At 36.4% G+C, this 27933-nt stretch overlaps 1 protein-coding gene across 1 annotated transcript in view; it reads right to left on the bottom strand.

Annotated features, from left to right (window-relative positions):
- LOC131855462 (neuroligin-1-like) overlaps nt 1-27933 on the bottom strand; it is a 138482-nt gene that overhangs the window by 19983 nt on the left and 90566 nt on the right. Inside the window, exons 2-11 of the mRNA XM_059206739.1 lie at nt 23182-23302; nt 13066-13258; nt 11135-11253; nt 9510-9662; nt 8439-8636; nt 7223-7358; nt 6025-6279; nt 5244-5505; nt 2736-2979; nt 1244-1381 (exon numbers count right to left, since the gene is read on the bottom strand). Of these exons, the coding sequence (XP_059062722.1) occupies nt 1244-1381; nt 2736-2979; nt 5244-5505; nt 6025-6279; nt 7223-7358; nt 8439-8636; nt 9510-9662; nt 11135-11253; nt 13066-13258; nt 23182-23281 (1798 nt within the window). The 5' untranslated portion in view covers nt 23282-23302. The remainder of the gene's footprint in view (nt 1-1243; nt 1382-2735; nt 2980-5243; nt 5506-6024; nt 6280-7222; nt 7359-8438; nt 8637-9509; nt 9663-11134; nt 11254-13065; nt 13259-23181; nt 23303-27933) is intronic.

Genomic DNA, 27933 nt, shown 5'->3' with positions numbered 1-27933 from the left:
TCCGGCTTCTCACGGGTGAAGTTCTGATACTAAATAATACCTACTACAGAATGTCTTTATAAACAACGTTTTTTTTTCGGACTACTCTAATACTGTTGCCGCAACTGGCCTTTACAGCTTCACCGGACGATCGGCGAGTTCAGATGGCACTCCAAACCCGCGGAAGGACTTATGGAGCGGCTGAAGGCCAACTCCCGCCTGACGGATACGACTTTAGTCTGAGGGCTAGGGATTCGAACCTCAACTCAGGCCGTCGTAATATCGATCCCCGTTTGAATTGGACGGGGGATCGATCGGAGGGGGATATAAATAATGATGAATGATGTTTATAGCTTTATTGTTATTAGATATTATGTTTGTACTAAACATGTTTTGATTACAGGTTACTCTTGATAGAGCGACATATAATTGAGATATATTAATTTGAATTACATTCTGTAAAGGCCCATATTGATTTATATTAAATAGACAATGTATGTAAGGTACTTAATTGTATAAAAATTATATATATAATAAGCCATTTTTTCCCGTAAAATGTAATTTATCCTTTACATTTTGGTTTACAAATGGTTATTGTGGGTTATCCTTAAGAGATAGACGTGTACCATCCTAGACTTTTTTGTCGACCCTTTTGAGGTGTACAATACTGTAGTACATGATTTTGATTTATCTAGTGAGATTCAGCCAGTGTTTGCAATGTAAGCGCTAAAAAGAATGTGTTTAAGAGAAGATTGCGAGTTTGATTCCTCGCTCGGTGCGAATATTTGTATTGATGAGTATGATTATTTTGTCTGTCTGGGTGTTTTCTATGTTACAAAATAAATAATTAAATATTAATAACGTAAAATGAGTTGTAAGAGATTGTGAGGGGTTGAAAGGAGAGTTGAATGGTTGTATGGAAGTATTGTCATTTCTAATGCTAGAAGCTAGAAATTTTTGTTTTATCCTGCTGATTAAATATAAATAATCTGTAATCTATAATAATCTCAGCACAATTCATACAGCGCCATCTAGACCCAAGTTAAGTTAGTTAAAGCTTGTGTTATGGGCACTAGATAACTGATACAAACACATAGATATTTTTTTTTGTAAATACATACATATTATACATAGAAAACACCCAGAGCGATACAAACAATCATACTCATGAATACAAATGTTTGTGCCGTGCGAGGAATATATATTCTTCATACACGACGAACCCGCGACCATCGTAGAAACATAATAGAAACTAAACACTTACCAGCAAACATGTCAGGGTGTATGGAACGGAACTGGTGATGCCTCGGTGCCGCTCCAGGTCGATGCAGCTGAGGTATTAGGTGCAGCCACAGCGCCATTTTGTGTCCGCGATAGTGGCTTTTCACTCGTAGTTTTGTACCTAGTAATAAATTGAACTGTAATAGATCTACATATAGTAAATTTACAAAAATTATTTTAATTTTTGTAAATTTACTATAGATCTATTACAGTTGAAATAATAATAATAATAATAATATTTAGATTCTGCCCGCATTGTACGCCGGTTTCTCTCCCTGGCCTTGAACCCCGGCCGACTGTGCTTCTGCCGGCGGTAAGTTGCCATCTCCTCTCCTTAAGAGGGGAAATGAGATTTTTTTTTGAAGTTTAGAAATAATAATAATCTCAGGACAATTCACACAGCGCCATCTAGTCCCAAGTTAAGCTATCTAAAGCTTGTAGAATGGTCCTAAGATTATTATTATTATTATTATTATTATCTATACTCACAAATATTAGCATTTATATTATGACTAAGATGCTACTCATTTTGAATGTTCACTTATCACATGGAGAATGAGTAAGAAACTTACTCATTCTTCTTGTGATGATGATGATGAATTTGAAACTCGATGCTCTTTTTTTAAATAAATCTTCTTCAGGTACTAGATGACTGATACAAGTACATAGATATTATACATAGAAAGGTCAAGGCTAAAATATCCTCAAAAAAGCTTGGTGTGCTCAGTAGAGTGAGACGGTATTTCACGGCGGCCCATCGCTTGCAATTATACAAGGCGCAGATCCGGCCGCATATGGAACACTGTTCTCATCTCTGGGCGGGAGCTCCACAGTACCAGCTACTTCCATTTGACCGCATTCAGAACCGAGCAGCCAGAATGATTAGTAATCAACGTCTATGTGACAGACTCGACCCATTGGCTTTGCGGCGAGATATTGCATCTCTGTGCATTTTCTACCGCATATATCACGGGGAGTGTTCTGAGAAATTGTTCGGATTAATACCAGCTGCTGAGTTTCACCACCGTACCACCCGCCAGAAACTGAAATACCATCCTGATCATCTGGATGAATGGCGGTCCTCAACAGTGCGGTTTTCTAGAAACTTTTGGCCCCGCACAACCACATTGTGGAATCACCTTCCAGCAATAGTATTTCCGAACCGATACGATATTGAAACCTTCAAGAAAAGAGCTTATTCCTTTTTAAAAGGCCGACAACGTACTTGCATTACCCCTGGTGTTGCGGGTGCTCATGGGCGGCGGTAATCACTTACCATCAGGTGAGCCGCATGCTCATTTATCCCCTGTGTTACAAAAAAAAACGATTTTGTGTGAATACAAACTGCTAAATTTCAATTAACCTACACGAGACCTTGCTCAAAAATTACTCTGTTCATGTATAAAAACCAATAAAAAAATCCATTTAGTAGTTTTTGAAATCTTTGCGATTATAACGCATATGCACTGACTTACTTATACTCAAATATTGTTGTGTATTTAGCTCATATCTTGGCCAGGATGCAGCATTGTCGTGATGCCGCTCATCAGTCCGAGGTGTTGGATCTCCGGTCTTAGCGAACGCAGCGAGGAGAGCTACAGCGGATTCTGCCACTGCTATATCTCCCCGGGAGTAATTTCGAGGTGCGAACTGCATCCCTCCAACTAAGGGTAAACCTAGGAAGTAGGGTAAGGTTTCACTGGTGACGCTGCCTAGCCTCTGTAACAATAGAATGTAATTTATATATTAATTAATGGTTGTTAAAGGTTATTTATTATTCAAAGAATGTAATAAATCTTATACTTACTGTATATAAAATTCTCGTGTCACAATGTTAGTTACCATACACCTCTGAAACGGCTTGACCAATTTTTATGAAATTTTACATGCTTATTCAGTAGGTCTGAGAATCGGCTACTATCTAAAATCATACCCCTAAGTGATAAGGGATGTCTACCCCTAACATTGTTTTTTTATTTTTTGGGCAAATTTTTTTATTTATATTTTTTTATTATGTGTCATTAAGAAATACATACAACCCTAAATTTTCGCCCTTCTAGTGTTGATGCTAGAAGGGTGAAAATTTAGGGTTGTATGTATTTTTTATAGCGTTATTAATGTATATGGCAACACAACGTTTGCCGGGACAGCTAGTAATATATATATATATTGCACTTGTAATGTACATTAGACTCTATTTTCCGCAATTATACACATTTTTGGTTTTCAGTTCACCCGTGATCATGGCGATTGAAACACTACCGAAATATCGGGAACTCCGTCAACATACGTAATTTTAAGAATTAAAAATAATTAAAACAAACAATTGTTATTTAACTATTAAAATGATTTTTATATTAAATTATTATTATATTTTGTACATTCATTTTTTATTTATTTTTGCTTTTCAGTTTACCCGTAATCATGGCGGTAAACACTAAATTCAAAAACGTTATATTTTAAATAATTTAAAAATTTATTATTATTAATTAAAATGTCTACTGGTTCATATAATTAACTGAGTCACAATATATTGAATGCAGTACAACAGTTATCGTGAAATATTGGTTTATTGAGTTGTTAAAACATATTTTTGTCAGAAATATTTTGCTACGTGAAGTCTGCAAATTACAAAAAGGAATGTATAAATATTAAATTCAAAGTAACGGAATGTAGGAACTTTAAATATTCCAATAAATTTTACTTTAGTGAGCATTCAGTCAGATTCTACATTGAAATTAAAAAGTAAATACCAGCTAGATCCAACATTACAAATAGTCATATACGTACATACGTACGTATATTACAGCTCAGTGTTATCTATACATACATATAAATAAAATAGGAGTGTCTGTCTGTAATATTGAAAGAAGCATTTTTTACTACATACATACACCAAATATTTTTTTTTACAATTTCTGTCTGTCGGTCAGTTTGTTCCGTCTAATCTCTGAAATGGCTGAACCGACTTTGACGGGACTTTTTTAGCAGGTATATGATGTAATAAGGAGTAACTTAGGCTAATTTTATTTTAGAAAAATTCATACATTTTAGAACAATTAAAGTTAAATTCCACGCGGACGAAGTGGGGAATATCATGGAATGTAGGATCTTTAAATATTCCAATAAATTACACTGTAATGAGCATCATCATCAAGCAAATCGCAATCATCCAGTAAAATTAGAGTGTCTGTTTGTAATATAGAACGAACCATTTTTTACTACGTGCATATGAATATAAATACGGTACATAGACCAAAACAACATTTTTTACAATTTTTGTCTGTCTGTCCATCTGTTTCTTATGACTACTCTCTGAAATAGTTTAACCGATTTTGACGTGACTTTTTTTGGCAGGTAGCTAATGTAATAAGGAGTAACTTAGGCTACTTTTAGTTTAGAAGAATTAAGTTAAATTCCACGTGGACTAAACGTAAACTCGCAAGTACAGCTAGTTCATAATAAATACTTAAAAATGAATTCATTATTATGTAGGTAGATAGAAATCTAATGTCTATAACTTGAATGCACAAAATATCAAGGTAAAAGACCTTGGTATTTTGTGCATTGAAGTTATATAAATAAATAAATGTTGGCCGATTCTCAGACCTACTCAATACGCTCACAAAATTTCATGAGAATCTGTCAAGCCGTTTCGGGGGAGTATGGGAACGAAAACTGTGACACGAGAATTTTATATATAAGATTATTACACCTCTGATTATCGATCCCCCGTCTAATTCAAACGGGGATCGAAATTACGTCGGCCTGCGCCTAGTGGTGCCCTCAGACTAAAGTCGTATCCGTCAGGCAGGAGTTGGCCTTCAGCCGCTCCATAAGTTCTTCCGCGGGTTTGGAGTGCCATCTGCACTCGCCCCCTATCGTCCGGTGAAGCTGTACAGGCCAGCTGCGGCCAACAGCATTAGAGTAGTCCAAAAAAAAAACTCTGATTAAATAGTTAATAGATTAGTAATATGCCATACCTGAGGGTAGTCAGCATCTTTGCTTTGATGTGCAAAATGCGCAAAGTAGGTCCTGGCGCCTCTCCGCGCGTGCAGCTGGGCGACACGGAGCGCAGGCGACGCGACCGCCGCGTCGCTCAGCGACTCGAGCGTTGCGTCGCGAATATTGATCGGATGCTGTATAGGTTTCTCCCAGTCCGTATACTCGTTACGGATTGCAGCGAAGATCTCATTGCGATGGTATCGGTACACGTTGCGAACGTACGTGCGCAGAATACGATTTCTACAATGTAAGATATCTGTAGAAGTATTTGCGAGAGCTGTGCTCGGCGTTATTTTCAATTGTTAGATTTAAATTATGTTCAATTGGAGACGATAAATAATTTTATGGTAAATAGATAATATAGCTTTGTAACGCTATTTTGTTTTAATACATGGATGTAAAGGGAGGGGACGCCCTAAGAAAAGATGGATGGATTGTGTGAAAGATGATGAATAAAAGAAGAGTATGTTTAGATATGACGACTGATAGAGAGCAGTGGAAGAGAATGACATACTGCGCCGACCCCAAATAATGGGATAAAGGCAAGGCAATGATGATATGTTACGTTAAATGATATATCCAAGAGTAACTGGTCGGGTACAATTTTTTCCAGGACAACCTTAACAAATCTAAATTCTATATAATTTGTTTGTTTTTTCAGAGAAATTTCAAAACCATATTTTTATAAACACATAATTTTATCCAAATCTTAAGATTTTTTTCTGAGAATAATAAACCTATTAGAATGTTTATAAATACCTGTGCTCTTCCTCAAAACCGTGTCGTATATCGTCTTCGTTGAAAAATTGGTAACTCTCAGTAGTGGCTACAACTATAGCCAAAGCGCAGTCAAGAAATGCTTCACTGGCGTGTAAAGCTTTGGTTGGTGCTTGGTTTAAGCTGGAATCTTTCTGAAGTGGTACCGAAGGAGCCCAACCAGCTAAGAATCTGGCTCTAGGAGCTTCGACAGCGAGTAGGGCAACAAGTGGCCGAGTGCGAATACATTCCACTAACCTGATCAAAGAAATGGAATTTATCAGAGCATATAAACAATTATTATTATACCAAACAAGCTGACTGCTCGCCAAAATGGAAATAGTAAATGTTGCGTAAAATTCATAAGAGATATACGACCTTATTTCTAAGGACTTAGGTGTTATATCCTAACATCCTGTTTCACCGATAAATCTCACCTTTCACACCATAACACAGCATGTAACTAATTGTTTAGTGGCTAAATTACATGAAAATCAGAGCTGCAGTGACACGCTGCGGCACCAGCTGAGTGGAGGCCCTTTCAGCTCATAGCGAAATATTATTTTTATATATTTTTTTGTACTATGATGATGAATAAAAGATTATTATAAATTATATAACTAACGATAGCTCACTCGAGACGACCTCGGTGGTCTAGCGGTCTAGCACACCGCTTTACGTAGAAGGTCAGGGGTTCGATTCCTCGCACGGCACAAACATTTGTATTCATGAGTATGATTGTTTGTGTCGGTCTGGGTGTTTTCTATGTATAATATGTATGTATTTACGAATAAAAAATCAGTTATCTAGTACCCGTAACACAAGCTTTAGCTAGCTTAACTTGGGACTAGATGGCGGTGTGTGAATTGTCCTGAGATTATTATTATTATTATTATTACTTGTTTATGTAGTTAAAGAATCTTAAATCATAGTGCAATCATAGTGCCAATGTATGAAGACTGCTACTAACAGAACAACATAATCTTAGGCTTTTACTTTCGGAAATCTGAGCCCACATTGAGTCATAGCCTGTACCTTAGACACCAGGTCTATATACTGAATTGGACGGCAGGGAAAATATATATAATAAAAAAAGACGTTTGTAAGCCGCTAAAATGTCCTACATAAATAAATGATTTTTTAATTTATATTAGAATTACACGATCCTGAAATAATGATGACGATCAAGCTGATACGTTACCAATTCTCGTCAGTGCTGGAGTCAGGGGTGCAGCGTAATGCCTGAACTGTATGCTCTCGTGCCAGTGCAGCATCAGGTGCTAGAGCAGTTGGACTTAAAGCCGAACCACTCAATAGCAGCACACGAGATGCCAGACCTGCATGAGATCGCGTTACTAATGTATTAAGAGTATTTGAAGGTTTAATGTCACTTTATATACAACACTATAAGTAGTCGAGCCCTAATTATGCACTAGAGGTTGCGTAATAGTAATGACAAGAAAGAGCAATAAAAAGCATTAATACATTAATACAAAACCTTTACAACAAAGACGAAAAATCGATTCATAAATTTCGTGAACAATTTTAAACTTTTGATCACATCAACACAATATTTCTAATAGACAATTTCTTGTCAATATTTCTACTTATATTGATTATATCAGGTTCTAAATTTACTTTATTGTTTTAAATTCATGCTTAGTGTGTGTCTTGTGACTTAATATAATTTCATTAACCCAAATATTAAATATTACGTTTAATCACTGTTTAATCTAATATTTAGTCGTAGTACCTAATAGTTCCAAAAATGAAACTAGATGTCGCTGTCTCATTTATGTATAATTTCTACATCGCGGTGGCAAGATATTTTTGCATTAGGTCTTAAGTTATAGCACGTTTTGTAATCAGAGTCCGATATACGCGACAACGTCGCCCGAGGCACGTTCTCTTTGACCCCGACGACCCCATAACGGCAGGTAACCTCCCCACGGGCCCAACCGTTCGACCCCGACCACACTTTTACACACACACACGACACCGTCCTCGCCGGCGAAGACGACGACCTCAAACACACAATATCGCGCATTCAACCGGGCGCCTGCGCGCGCCTGGGCGCTCCACACCGGCGCCCCCGGGCGCCTCTCCGATCGATCCCCCGTCCAATTCAAACGGGGATCGAAATTACGACGGCCTGAGCCGAGGTTCGAACCCCTAGTAGTGCCCTCAGACTAAAGTCGTATCCGTCGGGCAGGAGTTGGCCTTCAGCCGCTCCATAAGTCCTTCCGCGGGTTTGGAGTGCCATCTGCACTCGCCTCCTAACGTCCGGTGAAGCTATAAAGGCCAGCTACGGCCAACAGCATTAGAGTAGTCCGAAAAAAAAATGTAATCAGAGAGAGGAATATATTCTTACAACGGAATATACACCTATCAAGTACTAGTCCTTGGGTTTCATTTACCTTTACTATTTGGCATCATGAGCAGGGCATTCGCCAACGCTGCACCAGCAGCATGGCCAGCAAGCGTGACCCGACGAGGGTCTCCACCAAAGGCAGCGACATTGAGCTGCACCCACGATAAAGCAGCAGCTACATCAAGAACCGCAGCCCCTCCAGCTTGTTGCACTTCATCCGACTTCAGACCACTTGTAAGATAACCTGGATGGAGAAAATCTTATATATAAAATTCTAGTATCATAATGTTAGTTAGCATATTCCTCTGAAACGGTATGACCGATTTTTATGAAATTTTATATGCATATTCAGTAGGTCTGATATTTTTCATACCCCTAAGTGATAAGGGTTGTCCACCCCTAACAGTTGTTTTTAATTTTTTGGCCAACATTTTTTATTTATATTTTTTTATTATGTGTCATTGAAAAATACATACAACCCTAAATTTTCACCCATCTATCACCAACCCTTATTTTTTTATAGCGTTATTAATTTATATGGCAAAACAAAGTTTGCGGGGTCAGCTAGTAATTTATAGAAAGAAGAATAATAATCAGTTGTAGATAAACCGTATTATCAAACAAGTAAGCTATTTAAAAAAGCATTGATGTCAGTATATACTTGTGCAGTTGGAACAAAATTCCCAGTCTGTCATACTCGTGAACGGGTGCTGCTTATGGTCTGTTCAGGTTACGAACACTGATTAGACTGTTTGTTTTTGTAATAGCATATGCTGGTGGTCACTCTATTCTCCCAAATTTGAATATATAATGAATCTGTATTATTGTAAACATGTACATTTATTTGAAAAGAATACGAGCTGAGTTTCTTGTCAGTTCTTCTCATCTCGAAATCATTCCGAACTGACTGTAGATTTGACATATCATAAGAGTCTGTAATAGACCTACATAAATAAAGATATTTTGAAATTTATTTAATTTCTATTTTAAAGAGAACTGACGTTAAACAGGTGGCTGATGATATACGACAAATTCAACACGCAATGAATCAATATCAAATTAATAGAAGAAAGACAGAAAGATGATAAAAATAATGTGAGAGAAGTAAATAGTATACCTAATAAACCTAGTCTATAGTTAATAGTAATCACGAGGAGATGCGCACGCGCAGCGAGCACGGCGCCGTCGAATGCGTTGCCGGAGCCCCACTCGTGGGACGGGCCGCCCGCCCATACCACCACGGCGTACGGCGCTTCGACGCCACGCGCTCCTAATTAATTTATTATACTTTAACGAAATCTATACATATAAGATTGGAGTGTCTGCTTGAGTGTCCACATGGATTTTTTTAAAATGAAAGCGTTTTTTTAAAATAAAAGTAGCCTAAGTTACTCCTTACTTTCATTCACTGTAACTATTGTATTTTAAAGCGAAATCTATACATATAAATAAAATTGGAGTGTCTGCTTGTAATATTGAAATAACCGTTTTTTACTACATGCATCTGAATATATATACGATACATACAACATTTTTTTTTTATTTTTGTTTGTCTGTCTGTTTGTTCCGGCTAATCTCTGAAATGGCTGGGCCGATTTTGACGGGACTTTTTTGGCAGGTAGCTGTTGTAATAAGGAGTAACTTAGATTACTTTTATTTTAGAATAATAAAGTTGAATTCCACGCGTACGAAGTAGCGGGAACAGCTAGTCATAAATAATTGTTATAGAAATTTGCCAAAAGTGAATTCCATATCTTAGTGACCATATTTTTGCATGAACATTTTCAATTGTCCTAAAATGCAGCTGAATCGGTATAAGAAGAAATGGATATAAAAGCAGTATTACCAAAATTACATTAAATATGACTGACGACCTCGGTGGTCTAGCGGTCTAGCACACCGCTTTACGACCGATGGTCGCGGGTTCGATTCCTCGCACGGCACAAACATTTGTATCCATGAGTATGATTCATTGTATCGGTCTGGGTATTTTCTATGTATGTATTTACGAAAAAGAAATATGTATCAGTATTTGTATCAGTTATCTAGTACCCATAACACAAGCTTCAGCTAGCTTAACTTGGGTCTAGATGGCGCTGTGTGAATTCGCGCGCCCGGGCGCTCCACACCGGCGCCCCCGGGCGCCCCTCCGATCGATCCCCCGTCCAATTCAAACGGGGATCGAAATTACGACGGCCTGAGCCGAGGTTCGAACCCCTAGTGGTGCCCTCAGACTAAAGTCGTATCCGTCAGGCAGGAGTTGGCCTTCAGCCGCTCCATAAGTCCTTCCTTGGTTTGGAGTGCCATCTGCACTCGCCCCATAACGTCCGGTGAAGCTGTAAAGGCCAGCTACGGCCAACAGCTGTGTGAATTGTACTGAGATTATTATTATTATTATTATTTTTAATTTTTTCTCAGCTTTTGCTGGTTTTCTCCAGATTATGTATGTGTGTGTGTATGTGTGTGTGCGCGTGTGTTTGTGTGAGTGTGTGTGTACTTAACTTATTATTATTATAACTTTTTGAATATATTATTATTATTTGAGAAATTTTCGGACTGTACGATATTTAAGATGGCAGCTAAGGGTGATTATTATTATTATTATAATATTCAAATAGCTAACTTCAAAGAATCTTTAAAGAAACAAGTGAACCTAAAAACAAAGGAGATGGAGTTTAAAGAACAATGAATAACATCATTTAAACAGTACTTACAATAAATATAAATATGTGGAACACTTACCGCTACCGGGTACATAAATATTGAGGTTGAGGCAGTCTTCGCTTTGATTCACCAAGAGGGGAATAGTGGCTTTCAGCTCGTTGTACAGGCCCAGAGGCATTTTCGATAATGTTGCACTTCTGTAACAATGTCACGAGAATCAATAACTTCAGAACGCTTCATGTTATCCGGTTCATGTTATCCTTATACTTTATAAAATTGTAAAAGATATATATAATCTGATATAAAAAAGATTATTTTGAAATGGCTAGATAAAGAACTATTATTATTGGTATTAATATTTATCTCTCCTTCTTCTTCTCTTAACACATACACACACACACACACACACACACACACACACACACACACACACACACACACACACACACACACACACACACACACACACACAATATATTTCCAATTGTATAAATTGTAATTCCAAACATTGTGGATCTTTGTACGAATAGAAGATTATAAAATTGTAAAAGTATATATGCTTGTGCGGACTGGTCAGTTCAGATTACGAATTAGATTTTATAAAACAAAGTCGCTGTTACAGTCTGTCCCTATGTATGTTTAAATCTTTAAAATTACCGAACGGATTATAAAGCGGGTTTTAATAGATAGAGTGATTCTAGAGAAAGGTTTATATATATAATACATGTACACCCATGCGAAGCCTGGGTGAGTAGCTAGTATTTTACTAAAATGAAGACTGACTGTCTCTTTTGTAATCCTCGTGAATTTGTCACGTTGGACTACTGACCTCATAGTCATCTTATCATCCTCCACTGGTGGCCCGTCAGCGTATACCAACGCAGGCGGGTGCACAATTATCATATTTTAATAGTTTCCTTTAAGAATCACCATATTCGTCATACTCGTGAACGGGTGCTGTTTGTGGGGACTGGTCTGTTCAGGTTACGAACACTGGTGGTCACTCTATTCTCACAAATTTGAATTTATAATGAATCTGTATTATTGTAAACATGTACAACATTTATTTGAAAAGAATATGAGCTGAGTTTCTTGTCAGTTCTTCTCATCTCGAAATCAATCCTGATGGTAGATTTGATATATCATAAAAGACTGCAATAAACCTACAAGAATTAAGATATTTTGAATTTGAATTTGAATTTGAATTCTTTCTTTGAATCAAATCAAATATCATTTATTGCTGTAGATCATTTTAGCCGTATATGAACGTCAAGTATTTGTAACATCAAAGTTTTTTTATCTCCACAGACTATATACAAGTACGTCCGATTTTATTAGTTTGTTTGTTGATATTACAAGAATAAAGATATTTTACCGACAATGTTCTTACATTGTCGGTAAAATATCTTTATTCTATATCTTTATAAGATAATAATGACGACCTCGGTGGTCTAGCGGTCTAGTACACCGCTTTACGACCGATGGTCGCAGGTTCGATTCCTCGCGCGACACAAACATTTGTATTCATGAGTATGATTGTTTGTATCGGTCTGGGTGTTTTCTATGTAGGTATAATATGTATGTATTTACAAAAAAAATATCTATGTATATGTATCAGTTATCTAGTACTCATAACACAAGCTTTAGCTAGCTTAACTTGGGTCTAGATGGCGCTGTGGGAATTGTCCTGATATTATTATTATTGTTGTGTATGTGGAAACACTAGCAGTTTATTATCTATCGTCTCGAGCCGAGCGTACACGAGCCGCCGTGCGCAAGAGGGGAGGGATTCCCTGCGCAAGCGCCGCGGAGTAAAGACGTGGAGCTATGGCTAACGATCGGATATTATGTCGATAACAACTTACATTGTATGTAAGTTGTTGTAAGACATAAACAACAAATAAGTGAACACTATAATTATTATTATAAGAAAGTTACTATACAAGATTTTTGAGCATCTTTGAATAATGTAAGAAAAAAGGATGTAGCAAATGTAGTTGGTACGTTACTTGTTGGATATGTCTGGATAGCGTTGTGGGCAGACTGGAGCAAATGCGTCGGCGAGTCTTGTCCCGGGCCAGCTTGGCGCTGGAGGCGGTGGTCCCAGCCGAGGAGGCTGACCCGCATATGGTACTCCCCAGAATACTTCCACTGGCTCCAGGCGGCGAGAAGCTGGTTCCACTATTATACCTCTGATAGCTCCTGTTAAAGCAAAATCTTGATATTAGACACATGTGTAATTTTTTTTTTTTTTATACTACTATGGTGGCACACAAGCATACGGCCCATCTGATGGTAAATGGTTACCGTAGCCTATGGACGCCTATTAAAAGTACATAATAATAATCATAATCATTTATTTATTTACCAAAATTATATAATACTAGCTTTTGCCAGCGGTTTCTCTCGCGTCAATTTATCCCCTTAGGAGTGGAATTTATGAAAATCCTTTCCATGGGGATGCCTATGTCATAGTAGCTTTATGTATGCAAAATCTCAGCCCGATCGGTTTAAAATTGACAAAGTTTCATACAAACTTTCATCCCCTATTTTATTCTCTTAGGGGTAGAATTAATTAAAATCCTTTCTTAGCGGATGCCTACGTCATAACATCTACCTGATTGCCAAATTTCAGCCCGAATTACTGAACTTTGCTTCAATTTATTTATGACTGGATTCCACACAGATGTTAATTTTAAGCCATCCTCTCTGTTGAAATTGGGATGTTTCTTAATTTCAATCGCCTCCCGGACCATTCGTGGGTAACAGTGGCGATCAGTAGAGAGGATCTTAGGCGCATGTAGTGTTAAGACCCGGTTAATAATTAAAATAATGTATATTAAACACGAAAGTTTAAAATTAACTATCACAAATAATTGTTCATTAAAAGTGACCAATCGTTATTTCTATTCTAGAACATTCTATGGTCGTATTGAACTTACAATGTTACTAACTTTGTTTTACGCATCACAGTAAAGGTTGAATAAAGTATAATAAATAAAGTATTTTTGCATACTTTATTTGTATGTAAAAGTATAACTGCTGAAAATAAAGTAGGATACGTTCTTATAAAGTATGGTTGGCAACTAGGGTTCCCAATCCTCTGCTGTTCAGGAACAAAATAAATATAAATTTTAAATTTATTTATGATATTCTTCCTCAGTCCCCCCTCTAACTCCCAGCCCGGGCTGGTCCCTTCGAGAGTCGGCAACCCTAAGTACAACTGGTGTGCGAGATTACAGCGTGTGGAGATTCTCCTTAACTGAATCTACATTCCAACATAGACCGGACGGTATGAGTTTGATTCCATGGAAGATGGGCCGGGTGCTGGTGTGGGATGCAACCTGCGCAGACACGCTGGCCCCATCCCATCTACATGGAACCAACAACAGAGCTGGTGCGGCATGTGAAGCGGCTGAAAAAGCCAAAACATGTAAATACAGGGGTCTAGGCTCCGAATATGATTTTGTCCCATTCGGTGTCGAGACCCTTGGTCCTTAGGGTCAGCTATTAGGGTCATAAGACTCTTCAAGAAAATAACAAAAAGGTTAGTCGACATCACAAAAGACCGAATAGCTGGCAGCTACCTCGGACAAAGAAAAACAGCAATATTAGTCTAGCTATTCAAAGAATAGGTAAAAAATTTACGCTGCCAGTATCTTATTTACTGAGTAAGGAACTTTTCATTGAATGTTAGACATAGACACCTATATAAAAATACATTGTAAATAAAATGGCCTATAAAAAAAAAAAAGTACCTTCTCAATTTATACCGAACTAATAATATATTTTAGTTATTATATTATACTTTTTAAGCTGTTTAATTTTAGGTTCTTAGTTGTACAATTAGGTTATGTAAATATCATTATTATTATAGAATAAAATGTAATTGCTGGAAAGTTAGACATTAGTTAGTCGAAAATTCCAACATAGTATAGCTATAGACACAAATAATTGCTCCTTAAAAGTGGCCAATCGTTATTTCTATTCTAGAACATTCTACAATGTTATTACAGCCTATGCTATAAATAATATAATTGACGTAGTGGAGTAACCTGAAACAGTCATGCTCGCTATAAAGTTCAAACTTGTGGCGGCGTGGTGGGCCGGGTCGATGTACTCCCTCAAATATGGTTGAGTACAATGATAGCTGGCTCATACGTCATACTCGTGAACGGGTGCTACTTGTGGGGACTGGTCTGTTCAGGTTGTGAACACTGATTAATTTTTTTTGTTCTTTACGATAGCATATGCTGGATGTCACTCTATTCTCCCAAATTAGAATTTTAAAAACTATATTTATTATAAACATGTTCCACTATTGTTTGAAAAAAATACGAGCTGAGTTTCTTGTCAGTTCTTCTCATCTCGATATCATTCCGAACTGACGGTAGATATGACATATCATAAGAGTCTGTAATAGACCTACATGAACAAAGATATTTTGAATTTGAATTTGTTATTAACTTTGATCACCTATATATCCTCAGGTTCGAATAATGTAGTCTTTCTGTAGATTGTACTGATATTCACTACACGATCAAGGAACGTGCTCATGAACGTGGATTTCTATTTAGTCTGAAACTAGTCCGACAAACTCGAATACTTAACTTGGAGTACCTAAAGCCAATTGAATCATTGGGCTTCATTTTGAATTCAGTTTTACTATAGCAATCAATTTATAATATAACATTGTCACCCACTTTATATATTGTTGCGGGTGAGTGATACTATGTTGTTGGTCGAGACGATGTATATTACAGATGATAATAAACTGACAATATGTACATAGAAATAATGATCTTATATACTAAATAACAATAGGAAAATGTATGACACAGTTTAGACACAGCAGTGCTTAGTAGACAATATTGAATTTGTCTTACTAGACATTATTAAATGCAATTATTATTTTGATGTATCTAGGTGACTGTGTCCCATATATATCTATACATATAAACAAAATTGAAGTGTCTGTTTGTAAGATTGAAATAACCGTTTTTTACTACACGCGTAATATAAATACGGTATATACGTACACCAAAATAACATTTCACAATTTTTGTTTGTCAGTCTGTTTGTTCCGGCTAATCTCTGACATGGTTGGACTGATTTTGACGGGACTTTTTTTGGCTGGTAGCTGATGTAATAAGGAGTTACTTAGGCTACTATTATTTAAAAAAATAAAGTTGTATTCCATGCGAACGATCTCGCAGGTACAGCCAGTATACATATACGCTACGATCCTGTTTTACCAAGGACTGCTATGACGTCAGCAATTCTGAATTCATTACTAATGATTTGCTATTATCCGTTTGTATTGATATCAATAACTCAAAATTAACTTTATTTCGATTGAATATTTTCTCCTCAATAGTACAAATATTATTTTCTACTAGCTATACACGCGACTTCGTCCGCGTGGAATTTAACTTTATTTTTCCAAAATTTAAGTAGCCTAAGTTACTCCCTATTACATCAGCTACCTGCCAAAAAAAGTTCCGTCAAAATCGGTCCAGCCATTTCAGAGATTAGCCGGTACAAACAGACAGACAGACAAATATTGTAAAAAAATGTTATTTTGGTGTATGTACCGTATTTATATTCATATGCATGTAGTAAAAATCGGTTATTACAATATTACAAACAGACACTCCAATTTTATTTATATTTAGAGATTACCGTATAGAATAGAAAAAAAATACGAAACTGTATTTTTATAACGAAATCCTACATTTATATTAATCATACCCGAATTTTGGTTATTGATGATATTCTCAATGATAAGATAAGATAAATCTTTAGTGGGTTAATTGAGTAGTCTCTCAGACTGAATTGATAACCAGTTCAATTAGGTTTTAAGTTTAATAGAATAGTAAACTCTACAATTTTATATTCTACGATTATCGTTTAATCAAAGTCGATCCCTACAGTGAAAACTTCTATTAAAAACTTCTATTAAAACAAATTGCAGCGAGAGCCTAAGATTTAAAATAAATCCAAATATATACGTATAAAAAAACTGTGAAACAAATAAATGGAAAAAAAATCAAGGTAAATCTCAAAACATCTTTATTCATGTAGGTCTATTATAGACTCTTATGATATATCAAATCTACAATCTGTTCAGAGTGCCAAATGACGGTAGATTTGATATATCATAGGAGTCTGTAATAGACCTACATGAATAAAGTTAATTGGAATTTGTAATTGTTTTTATGAACAATTTTGTATTAATTGTTATTATTATATTATTATTATTATTTTGACGACCTCGGTGGTCTAGTGGTTTAGCACACCGCTTTACGTCCGATGGTCGCGGGTTCGATTCCTCGCACGGCACAAACATTTGTATTCATGATTATGATTGTTTGTGTCGGTCTGGGTGTTTTCTATGTATAATATGTATGTATTTACGAAAACAAAAAAAAAATATATCTAATTATTTGTATCAGTTGTCTAGTACCCATAACACAAGCTTTAGCTAGCTTAACTTGGGTCTAGATGGCGCTGTGTGAATTGTCTTGAGATTATTATTATTATTATTATTGCATTTTTCTTCTCTCTATCTCACTCTATCAGCTTTTGCTGTTTTTTTGCACACATTATTATTATCATTATACAAAAATTCTCATCTCCCTCTTAAGGAGCAACTTACCCCCGGCAGAAGCACAGTCGGCCGGGGTTCAGGGCCCCAGGGAGAGAAACCGGCGTACAATGCGGGCAGAATCTAACAGCACCGCTTTCTGCATCTTTCCCGGGAGTGAGCCGCCTCGGAATCCCAACCGTCTGAGATGTTGTTCCAGACTGGTTGGGATAAGACCGTTCACCGACCGTTATTATTATTATAATCTGCGCTTCTAACAATTGAATGTTCAGTTATCGACTTGTCACATAATTTGTGAGCAATATAGTCGGTAAACTGTTACTAATATTATTATATCAAAAAAATTATAAATTACTAGCTGTCCCGGCAAACGTTGTTTTGCCTTAAAATAAAAAAAAATTTAGAGGTGGACTACCCCTAACATTTAGGGGGATGAAAAATAGATGTTAGCCGATTCTCAGACATACTCAATTCGCTCACAAAATTTGATGAGAATCGGTCAAGCCGTTTCGGAGGAGTATGGGAACGAAAACTGTGATACGAGATTTTATATATAAGATATAGTTGGTTACCCGCACGTAATATTTTTTATTTATTCATTTATTTCAGGCAACTAGGCCCATATTATAAATACCTTATAGACTAACATACATATAATATAATAAAAACCAATACAACTATATTGTCTGTGTGATCACGGCACTGAAGACGGCAATCTGCCGCGGTAGCGCCGATACACCACACCTTTCGGCCAGTAGTCCTCTTTCATGAAGGTGGGTAGCAATATTGCTAGGCGTCACGCAACTGCTAGAAAATTATAGAATATAATCTAGAATAAGGGCACTAACGGCGTCTGGTCGTGCTCGAAACCCTTACAATGTAACTAATAGTTCATCTATACATATAAATAAAATTGGAGTGTCTGTTTGTAATATTGAAATAACCGTTTTTTACTACATACATATGAATATAAATACGGTATATACACTAAAATAACATTTCTTACAATTTTTGTCTGTCTGTCTGTCTGTTTGTTGCGGTTAATCACTGAAATCTCTGGACCGATTTTGCCAAATTTCAGCCCGATCCGTCCAGTGGTTTGGGCTGTGCGTTGATTGATCACTATGTCAGTCACCTTTGAGTTATATATATTCAGTAGGTCTGAGAATCAGCTACTATCTATTTTTCATACCCTTATGTGATAATGGACCCCTAAAATTATTTTTTCATATTTTTGGCAAATATTTATTTATATTTTTTCTTATCTGTCATGAAAAAATACATACAACCCTAAATTTTCACCCTTCTATCATCACCCCCTATTTTTTATAGCGTTATTCATTTATAAGGCAAAACGTTTGCCGTGACAGCTAGTAAGGATATAAAATATACGTCCCATTTCTCCAAAGCTTTTAAGCTTAATTTAAGCTTTTAATTCAACAAATTCCATGATGTATTAAGATTTCTACTATTTGATTATGCATTGGTGTTTGAAAGCTTACCTTCCAACCCGTTTCTCCTCTAAAGGGATCTCAACAATAATTAATTTCATCTACATTCCAATTGGGAGTTTACAAAACCAAACGATGTCATTTGGTCGCGATGTTCCGGGATCCCTTAGGCCCGGTCTGATTGGACTCTCTGGATCCTTCTGAAATTATGTCTGGATTGTGGTTTGGCGTGTGTTTCATTGCCGAAAAGGAAAGAACTGACAATCTTTGAATCTACGCAAGGGATTTTGAAGCGGTTTTTTAATAGATAGAGTGATTCTAGACGAATATTTATATATATAATACATGTACACCCGTGCGAAGCCGGGGCGAGTAGCTAGTTAATAATAATAACATATTATCCCTGGAAAAAATAGAATAGAATAGAAAATCATTTTATTCAAATAAACTTAATTTAAGCACTGTTGAATAGTCATAACAATTTGTTTTTTATCTACCACTCGTTCGGAAAGGTGTCTCATCACAAGAAGAACGAGCAAGAAACTTGTGTGTTGCTCTTTTAAATAATCCTTGTAAGTTTACATTTACAAGTCGAAACGTGTGAATACAAACTACCAACCAGCACTAATTTTTTGGGTCAAATATAAATATACAATAAGATTAAATCAGTCGTAGTGATAAGAGCAGACCAGTCCCTACAAGCAGAAAATTCACGCAGCGCCATCTAGTCCCAAGCTAAGCAGAGCTTGTGTAAGGGTACTAGACAACAGATTTTTTTTCTTTGTAAAATACTTTAATATTACATTAAAAATCCCAGATTTATAATGGGTAGCTGATTGTTAGTAATGTGGACTCATGACCTCATTACTAGCAATGACCATATCAGGTTGACCTCCACGCGGTTCCCCCTGGAAACCATCGTGATAAATTCTTGGCGAATTTGTCACGATGGGCTAACTGACCTGACTTGTAGCTGTGACGTGGTCGAGTGGAATGAGTAGTCATGCTCACTAAAATGTCCAGACATGTGGCGGCGTGGTGGGCCGGGTCATTGGGCTCCCTAAAATATGGTCGAGCGCAGTGATGGCTGGTTCATCCGTCATTCTCGTGAACCAGTGCTGCTTGTAGGGACTGGTTTGCTCTTGTCACTACGACTGATTTAATCTTATTGTGTTTTTATATTTGAGCCTAAATAAATTAGTGCTGGTTGGTAGTTTGTATTCACACGTTTCGACTTGAAAAATGTGAACTTACAAGGATTGTTTAAAAGAGCAACAGACAAGTTTCTTGCTTATTCTACTTGTGATGAGACAGCTTTCCGAATAAGCGGTAGATTTAAAAAAATGTTGACTATTCAGAAGTGCTTAAATTAAGTTTATTTGAATAAATGATTTTCTATTCTATTCTATTCTATTCCTGACCTTATGCTCATCTTATCATCCTCCACTGGTGCCGCGCCAGCGTAAACCGTTAGCGCAGTCGGGAGCACCATTTCATTATCATCCATAAAAAAAAACCCAAATTTATACATACAATAAGATGCGATTCGGCGGATGAATACCGACGTACGTCCGATGAATCAAACCCGCGATCGAGGTAAAGCGGTGTGCTAATCTGCTAGACCACAGAGAACTTCAAAATGGTGGTAGAAATAGTGTTGGATGGTCAGTTTGAGACGTTACCTGCATTTTTTTTCGGACTACAACCTGTTGGACGCAGTACTTACCTGGATTGTGGTTTGACGTGTGTATCATTGTCGAAAAGGAAAGAACTGACAAGAACGTCATACGTTTAATAGATTCCTGTCATGTTCGCTGAGGATTATTTGATGAGACAGCTCGTACACTTGACGTGATGGCAACATCGATAGAACGTTTTTTTTCGTTTTGAAGCAATTCAATATGAATTTTATTTATAGAGACGTAAGGATGTATTTGGAAGTGTTGTCAATCATTACTTAAATTATTTGGTATAGATCAAAATTTCTTTTGGAGATCTCTATTTATAATAATAATAATATATTCATACTAGCTGGTCCCGCTGTTTCACCTGCGTTTAATTTCAATATAGAATATAAACTTTGTGTTATTCTGATGCATAAGCTATATTACTTAAAGTTTTATAAAAATCTGTTCAGTAGCTTTTGCGTGAAAGAGTAACAAAAAAAAGTAATATTACTAAGACTAGCTGTTCCAACGGCTTCGTCCACATGGAATTTAACTTTATTTTTCTAAAATGAAAGATTTTTTTCTAAATAAAAGTAGCCTAAGTTATGTACTTCTTATTATCATTCACTGTAACTATTCTATTTTAAAGCGAAATCTATACATATAAATAAAATTGGAGTGTCTGTTTGTAATATTGAAATAACCGTTTTTTACTACATGCATATGAATATAAATACAGTACATACACCAAAAAACCACTTTTAACAATTTTTGTCTGACTGTCTGTCGGTCTGTTTGTTCCGGCTAATCTCTGAAATGGCTTGACCAATTTTATTGGTAGGTAGCTGATGTAATAAGGAGTAACTTAGTCTACTTTATTTTAGAAAAAATCTTTTATTTTAGAAAAGAAATTTAAAATCCGACGTAATTGCGGTTACAGCTAGTGTGTAATAAGTAAACACTGAGACTGATACAAATAATCACGAATACAAATTTGGACGTGCGAGGAATCGAACCCTCAATCACAAGCAAAGCGATATTCTGAACCTGTAGACCACCGAGGTAGTCATTGCAAATATTCTATTTTAAAGTCAAATAAACAATATTTATAGTTCCATCTGAACCAAATTGGTACAATTTTATATATTTTGTCTTCTTTTATTTACAGATCGTTCTGAAAAATGTGGCAATCGTTTCTGCATTGTAGCAGATGTGACTCAACAGTTCTCGACGTAGAATGTAACTATCTATCTGTTTAAATTCAATCTTTTATTGTTATTCAATATTTCCTAGATATCAATTCTACGAAGGATAACATGGATGTGATCCGAATATTTATATGACATGGGTGTAAGAACTCTTTGTTTGTTTTATAGTATGTAATGATAATTACAGTGTAACAAGTAAGAGGCATGCGATAATCAACATAGAAACCGCTACGCACTCAGTAGCGGTTTCTATGTTGATTATCGCATGCTTCTTACTTATTATACTGTAATTATCATTACATACAATAAAACAAAGTCGCTGTCGCTCTGTCCGTCCCAAAGCGGTTTTTTTAAATAGATAGAGTGATTATGTATTTTACACATGTACATCCGTGCGACGCCGGGGCAAGTAGCTAGTTATTAATAGTAATATATCATATTATCCTTGGAAAATTTACGCAGCGCCATCTAGTCCCAAGCTAAGCAGAGCTTGTGTAAGGGTACTAGACGACAGATTATTTCTTTGTAAAATACTTTAATATTACATTAAAAAACCCAGATTTATAAGGGGGGAAGGGGATTGTTAGCAATGGGAACTAGTAACTCCCATTGCTAGCAATGTTAGGTCGACCTCCACGCGGTTCCCCCTGGAAACCATCGTGATAAATTCTTGGCGAATTTGTCACGATGAGCTAACTGACCTGACCTCGTGCTCATCTTGTCATCATCCACTGGTGCCCCGCCAGCGTAAACCGTTAGCGCAGGCGGGAGCACCATTCCTTTATCACCCATAAAAAAAAACCAGATTTATACAGTCGGATGAATATCGACGTATAGTGGTAGAAATAGTGTTGGATGGTCAGTTTGAGACGTTACCTGCATTTTTTTCGGACTACAAGCTGTCGGAGTGCTAAACAAACTACGACTACAGAGATCATCAAAATAGTGGTAGAAATAGTGTTGGATGGTCAGTTTGAGACGTTACCTGCATTTTTTTCGGACTACAAGCTGTCGGACGAACCTGGCATTTAAAGCTTCACCGGACGATAGGGGGCGAGTATAGATGATACTCCATACTCGAATGCCATCTCCTGCCTTACGGATACGTCTTAAGTCTTACACAGGTTCGAACCTCAGCCGTCGTAATTTCGATCCCTGTTTAAATTGGAGGTATCAATCGAAGGTTACCTACCTGCGTGCGTGTGCACGATGCGTGAGCTGTAGCGAGGGCCGGCGGCCGCCAGGGACGCGAGCACCAGCACCGCGCACCACGCCGTCCGCGCGCACTCCATGCGCCATCACGCGACGCTTGGCTGTGAACGGAAATTGTACGTTAAAACCACAACGTCTTACAAGGGTACTATAAGGGAAAGGGGAAAGATTTATCGGTTCCAATACTGGTATAATTTTTGAAATGAAATTTCTATTTAGACGGGCTGTATTAAAAAATTTCGGTCTGGAAAAAGCGTTACAGTCGCGTGCAGAATGGGGAGCCCGCTATCATGTTGTAGGACAAAGAGACTTGTCCTTTGAGGTTTCGCTTCTACTATGTGTCCCAGGATATATTACTTTTTTATTATTCTAAAACTGTGATAGACGCAGCTGGCCTTTATAGCGTCACCGAACAATAGGGGGCGAGTGCAGATGGCATTTCAAACCCGTGGAATGATTATGCAGCAACCTAGTTAATGAACTAAAATATATAAGTTTAGTCTGAGGGACTGCTAGGTAAACTAGGTTTAGGCCGTCGTAATTTCGATCCACGTTTGAATTAGACGGGGTACCGAAAGGAGGGCTACAAAAATTAATGGTAAAAAAAATTGAGTTTTGTATAAAACACAATGTAATTTTGGTACAGTGCCCTCTTTTGGCATTGCATGTAAACAATATAGTTATATTGACATATTCATATTTAAATAAATATATCCTTCTATCTAAATAATAAAACCTAGAATATGCCATTTCATTATCTAAAACCGGGAAAGATTGATAGCGTTATAAAAATTCTTAATTTTCGTAATCATAAACTATAAACCGAATTACCATGCGTCAATTCTAAGTAATATCTAGAGATCTAGTGACCAAATAATCCTATAACATTTTCTAGGTTTGCTGGAAGAAATCTCTTTTTAGAGATAAGCTCGCCCGTGTACAATACTTTTACTATATTACTGTTATTTTTTTCCTATGTGTGTGTGTACAATAAAGAATAAAGAATTAATATATGTTAAAATAATAATTGTAATTAATCTTGATCTACTATACTTTCTTCCCATATTATTACATTACATCCTCAGTAATGAAGGCTTTCCCTCAAGACCCATCAAACAAGAGTTCATAAAAGTAAATAATTTGTGAGTAGATACAAGGTAAGCCTCCGGAGAGTAATTGTTTCGTACCCCCGATCTAAAAATCAAATTAACAATTAGAAAGGAGCGTAATACGTGCGGGTAACCTTGTTATGGTGAACCGACAACCCCGATGCATCTTCACCGAAAGCGTTTCAACTCGGCGTTTTCAACTTACTTTCTAATTAAACTCTGGTACTTGCGGTGACTTCCATAATAACTCGCGTTTGTTCGACGTAAACAACTCTTTGAATTGTTTTCGCTCCGAGTAAATTGGTTTTGGTCTTAGCAAAAGTTAAGATAGAAAAAAGGGACGCCGTTTTTGCGCGGGTCGGGGGTCGAAGACAAATAGTCTCCTTACGTCACGAGCAGACAACATAGAATGGGACTCGTCGGTTACAACCGCACGGAGTGAGGACATCCCAAATGTATTATACATTACATTTATAAGAACCCATCATTTAAGATCGGATTGAACAGCCTTATCTGGATAAAATTGTGCTCCATTAAACATGATGATCACAATATATTCTTTTACAAGTTTACACTGATGTTGAACAATCTTGTGATCGCAGTTAACGGATGACAATGCTACGGCGAAGCTTTTGTTTGGAGGGTCGCTCCGAGATGATAAGATGCGAAAACAGGAGTTACGTGTTTGAATGTGTTGTCGGAACAACTTTGCGAAATTATACCGGATTGGATAAGCCACGAGTGCGTGAATCCGCGATAACGGAACGTCCTCAACGAGTAACGAGTTTTCTTCATTTTATTATAAACCTAAAAGCTCCAATTCGCCGACTTTATTCGCGGTAACTTTATTCATACTGTTTTTTATTTCATAAATATCTTAAATAACAAATTACCATTTCATTGAGAATATATTCAAATTAGTCTGTATTCAAAATGCGATAATTGGGTCTCGTCCGCGTTAATATTTCGGATCGTATATTTGTTCGTTAATTTGTTTACACGAGGAATACGAATATATATTATTTAAATGTTTGTCTAACGTTACGCCAACAGGCAATTAAGTGGGGTACATATTTGCAGTTTAGTGTAACATCAAATATCCACGTAAACCCATATCTGTTGGAAATTCACCTTGAATAGCTAGTGACGTGTATCCTTGAGAGAAAGGTATCGAGCCGCGATCGTATGACAGGCCCGCAGGTACGTACCCGATCCCATATCATTATGGGTTGGGTACATTGGGGGACCGTAAATATATGCTATGACGACCAAACTATCTTTCCAAATGTTTCAATCTACATATGAATGGTTCAGCGTTGTAACCTTGCCTATTGGACCGCTCCCAAAATCAACTGCTTCAAAATTCACTCCAAAAAGATCTACAATTTAAATTCTCGGATAGCCTATAAGAATATGGAACTATTTGTGTAAATGGACGAGATAGGCAAAGAAACTTGCGTAACTATTCATAGTGGAGGCGATCGTAATCGGAAGCTATAAGAGAAATATTGGGAATCTAATCTGGGAAAGTCCTAGCATGGGGACGAATAAAATATGATTATTTGCGATAGAACCGTTCCGATGGCGAGACTCTGAGTTTAATCCGATTCACGCTTATTATTCACAAAGCTGACTCAGGAAAAATTATGTAATAATAGCTGAAATCTCAGCATTATTATAAGACGTCGTCCTGTACCTTTGTTTTTTCCCTTCCTAATATTTCAAATGTAAAATGATTTTGATTCAATCTTTTTACTCGGAATTATATTATGATGCTTTATTATTATTATTATTTCATTTATTTCGGATATTTATCCATCCATATTATGTTAGTAAACAACTTATTAACTATGTTAGTAATTTACAATTTTATATATTTAATTCATATATTTATGTCTCTGTCCATCCAGAGGCCCTACATGCAGCGATATCCAGTATACATATTGGATATGGTGTTTAGGCAAAGTCTTATTATCATCATTACATAGTATAAAGCAAAGTCGATGTCGCTGTCTGTCCCTATGTATGCCTAAATCTTTAAAACTACGCAATGGATTTTGAAGCGATTTTTAATAGATAGAGTGATACATGTACACCCGTGCGAAGCCGGAGCGAGTAGCTAGTTATTGATAAAACCTGTATTTTATTTTGGTTTTGTCTCTGATAACTGATCTTTCATATTTCAAAACTTTTATTTTATATCGACATTGGCTACGAGCTGAGTTTCTTGTCAGATATTCTCATCTTGATATCATTCCGAACTGACGAACATGAGTAAAGATATTTTGAATTTGAATTTGAATTCTTTCTTTGAATAGCATCAAATATCATTTATTCGTATAGACAATTTTAGCCGCTTATGACCGTTAACTGATAAGAAACTCAGCTCGTATTCTTTTCAAATTAATGTTATACAAGTTTACAATAATAAAGATTAATTTTTAATTTCAAATTTGGGAGAATAGAGTGACAGCCAACATATGCTATTGCAAAAGCAAAAAGTCTAATCGGTGTTCGTAACCTGAACAGACCAGTTCCCATAAGCAGCACCCGTTCACGAGTATGACGGTTGAGCCATTGCACTCAACCATATTAGAGGGAGCACATTGTCCTGGTCCACCACGCCGCCACAAGTTTGAACTTTAAAGCGAGCATGACTGTTTCAAGTTTCATTAAGAGAGGCAAATATTCTCACCGTTGTTTCTCAATTTATATATTCAAATATCCTATATGTTCATAAAAATCTTGACTTATATCCAAAAAACAGCAATATTCATAATATTAATACTAGATTTAAAGACAAACTTGCTGTCCCCAAGTATCGTTTAGAAAAAGTCAATAGATCTTTTAGCCAATAAGATACAAAGGATATATTGGAGTTACCAAATAAATTCAAAACATCTGTTAAATAACTAAACGATTACTTGAATGACGAGCATTAGTTGTTCATGCACGTTTTCATTTAATGTTAGACATAGACACCTATATAAATACCTATGCATTGTAAATAAACTGGATTTAAAATAAAAAGTAATTCAATTGAGTTTCTTGCCAGTTCTTCTCAATTGGATCTATATACTGTACTGGACGGTAGGGAAAAAAAATATAATGTAAAACTTGACGTTCATAAGCAGCTGAAATGTCCTACATTAATAAATCATTTTTAAAATTGAATTTGAATTACATTCAAAGTATATAGAATATTCTATTATATTCACAGATCCAATATTACTTGCAAGCATATTCGAGATTATGCGTTTTAGAATATAATTGTTAACGTTAAACTTATCTAACTTTATAAAGCGTATATACTCCGTAACTTCTATCTTCAAAGAACAGATTTTACATAGCGAGTACCATGTACTCATGAAGATCCAGGAGCAAGCGATAAGGCAATAAAATTACAGTATTACAGGTACTTCTTAATACTTTGGAATTACAACGCTAGAGTGGTATCCCGGGTATTACAGGATAACGCCATGCCAATTGTAATTCAAAACATCTGCTTGCTGTCCCCAAGTATCATTTACAAAAAGTCAATAGATCTTTTATGGGAATAGGTATAAAAATTTACAATAAGATACCAAAGGATATATTGGAATTACCCTTAAATAAATTCAAAA

Source organism: Achroia grisella, unplaced genomic scaffold (genome assembly GCF_030625045.1).
Source record: "Achroia grisella isolate CSIRO2021 unplaced genomic scaffold, CSIRO_AGI_Agris_v1 utg1422, whole genome shotgun sequence".
Taxonomy (NCBI): Eukaryota; Metazoa; Arthropoda; class Insecta; order Lepidoptera; family Pyralidae; genus Achroia; species Achroia grisella.
The sequence above is the reverse complement of the archived record's forward strand: the minus strand, read 5'-3'. Positions and strand labels throughout refer to the sequence as shown.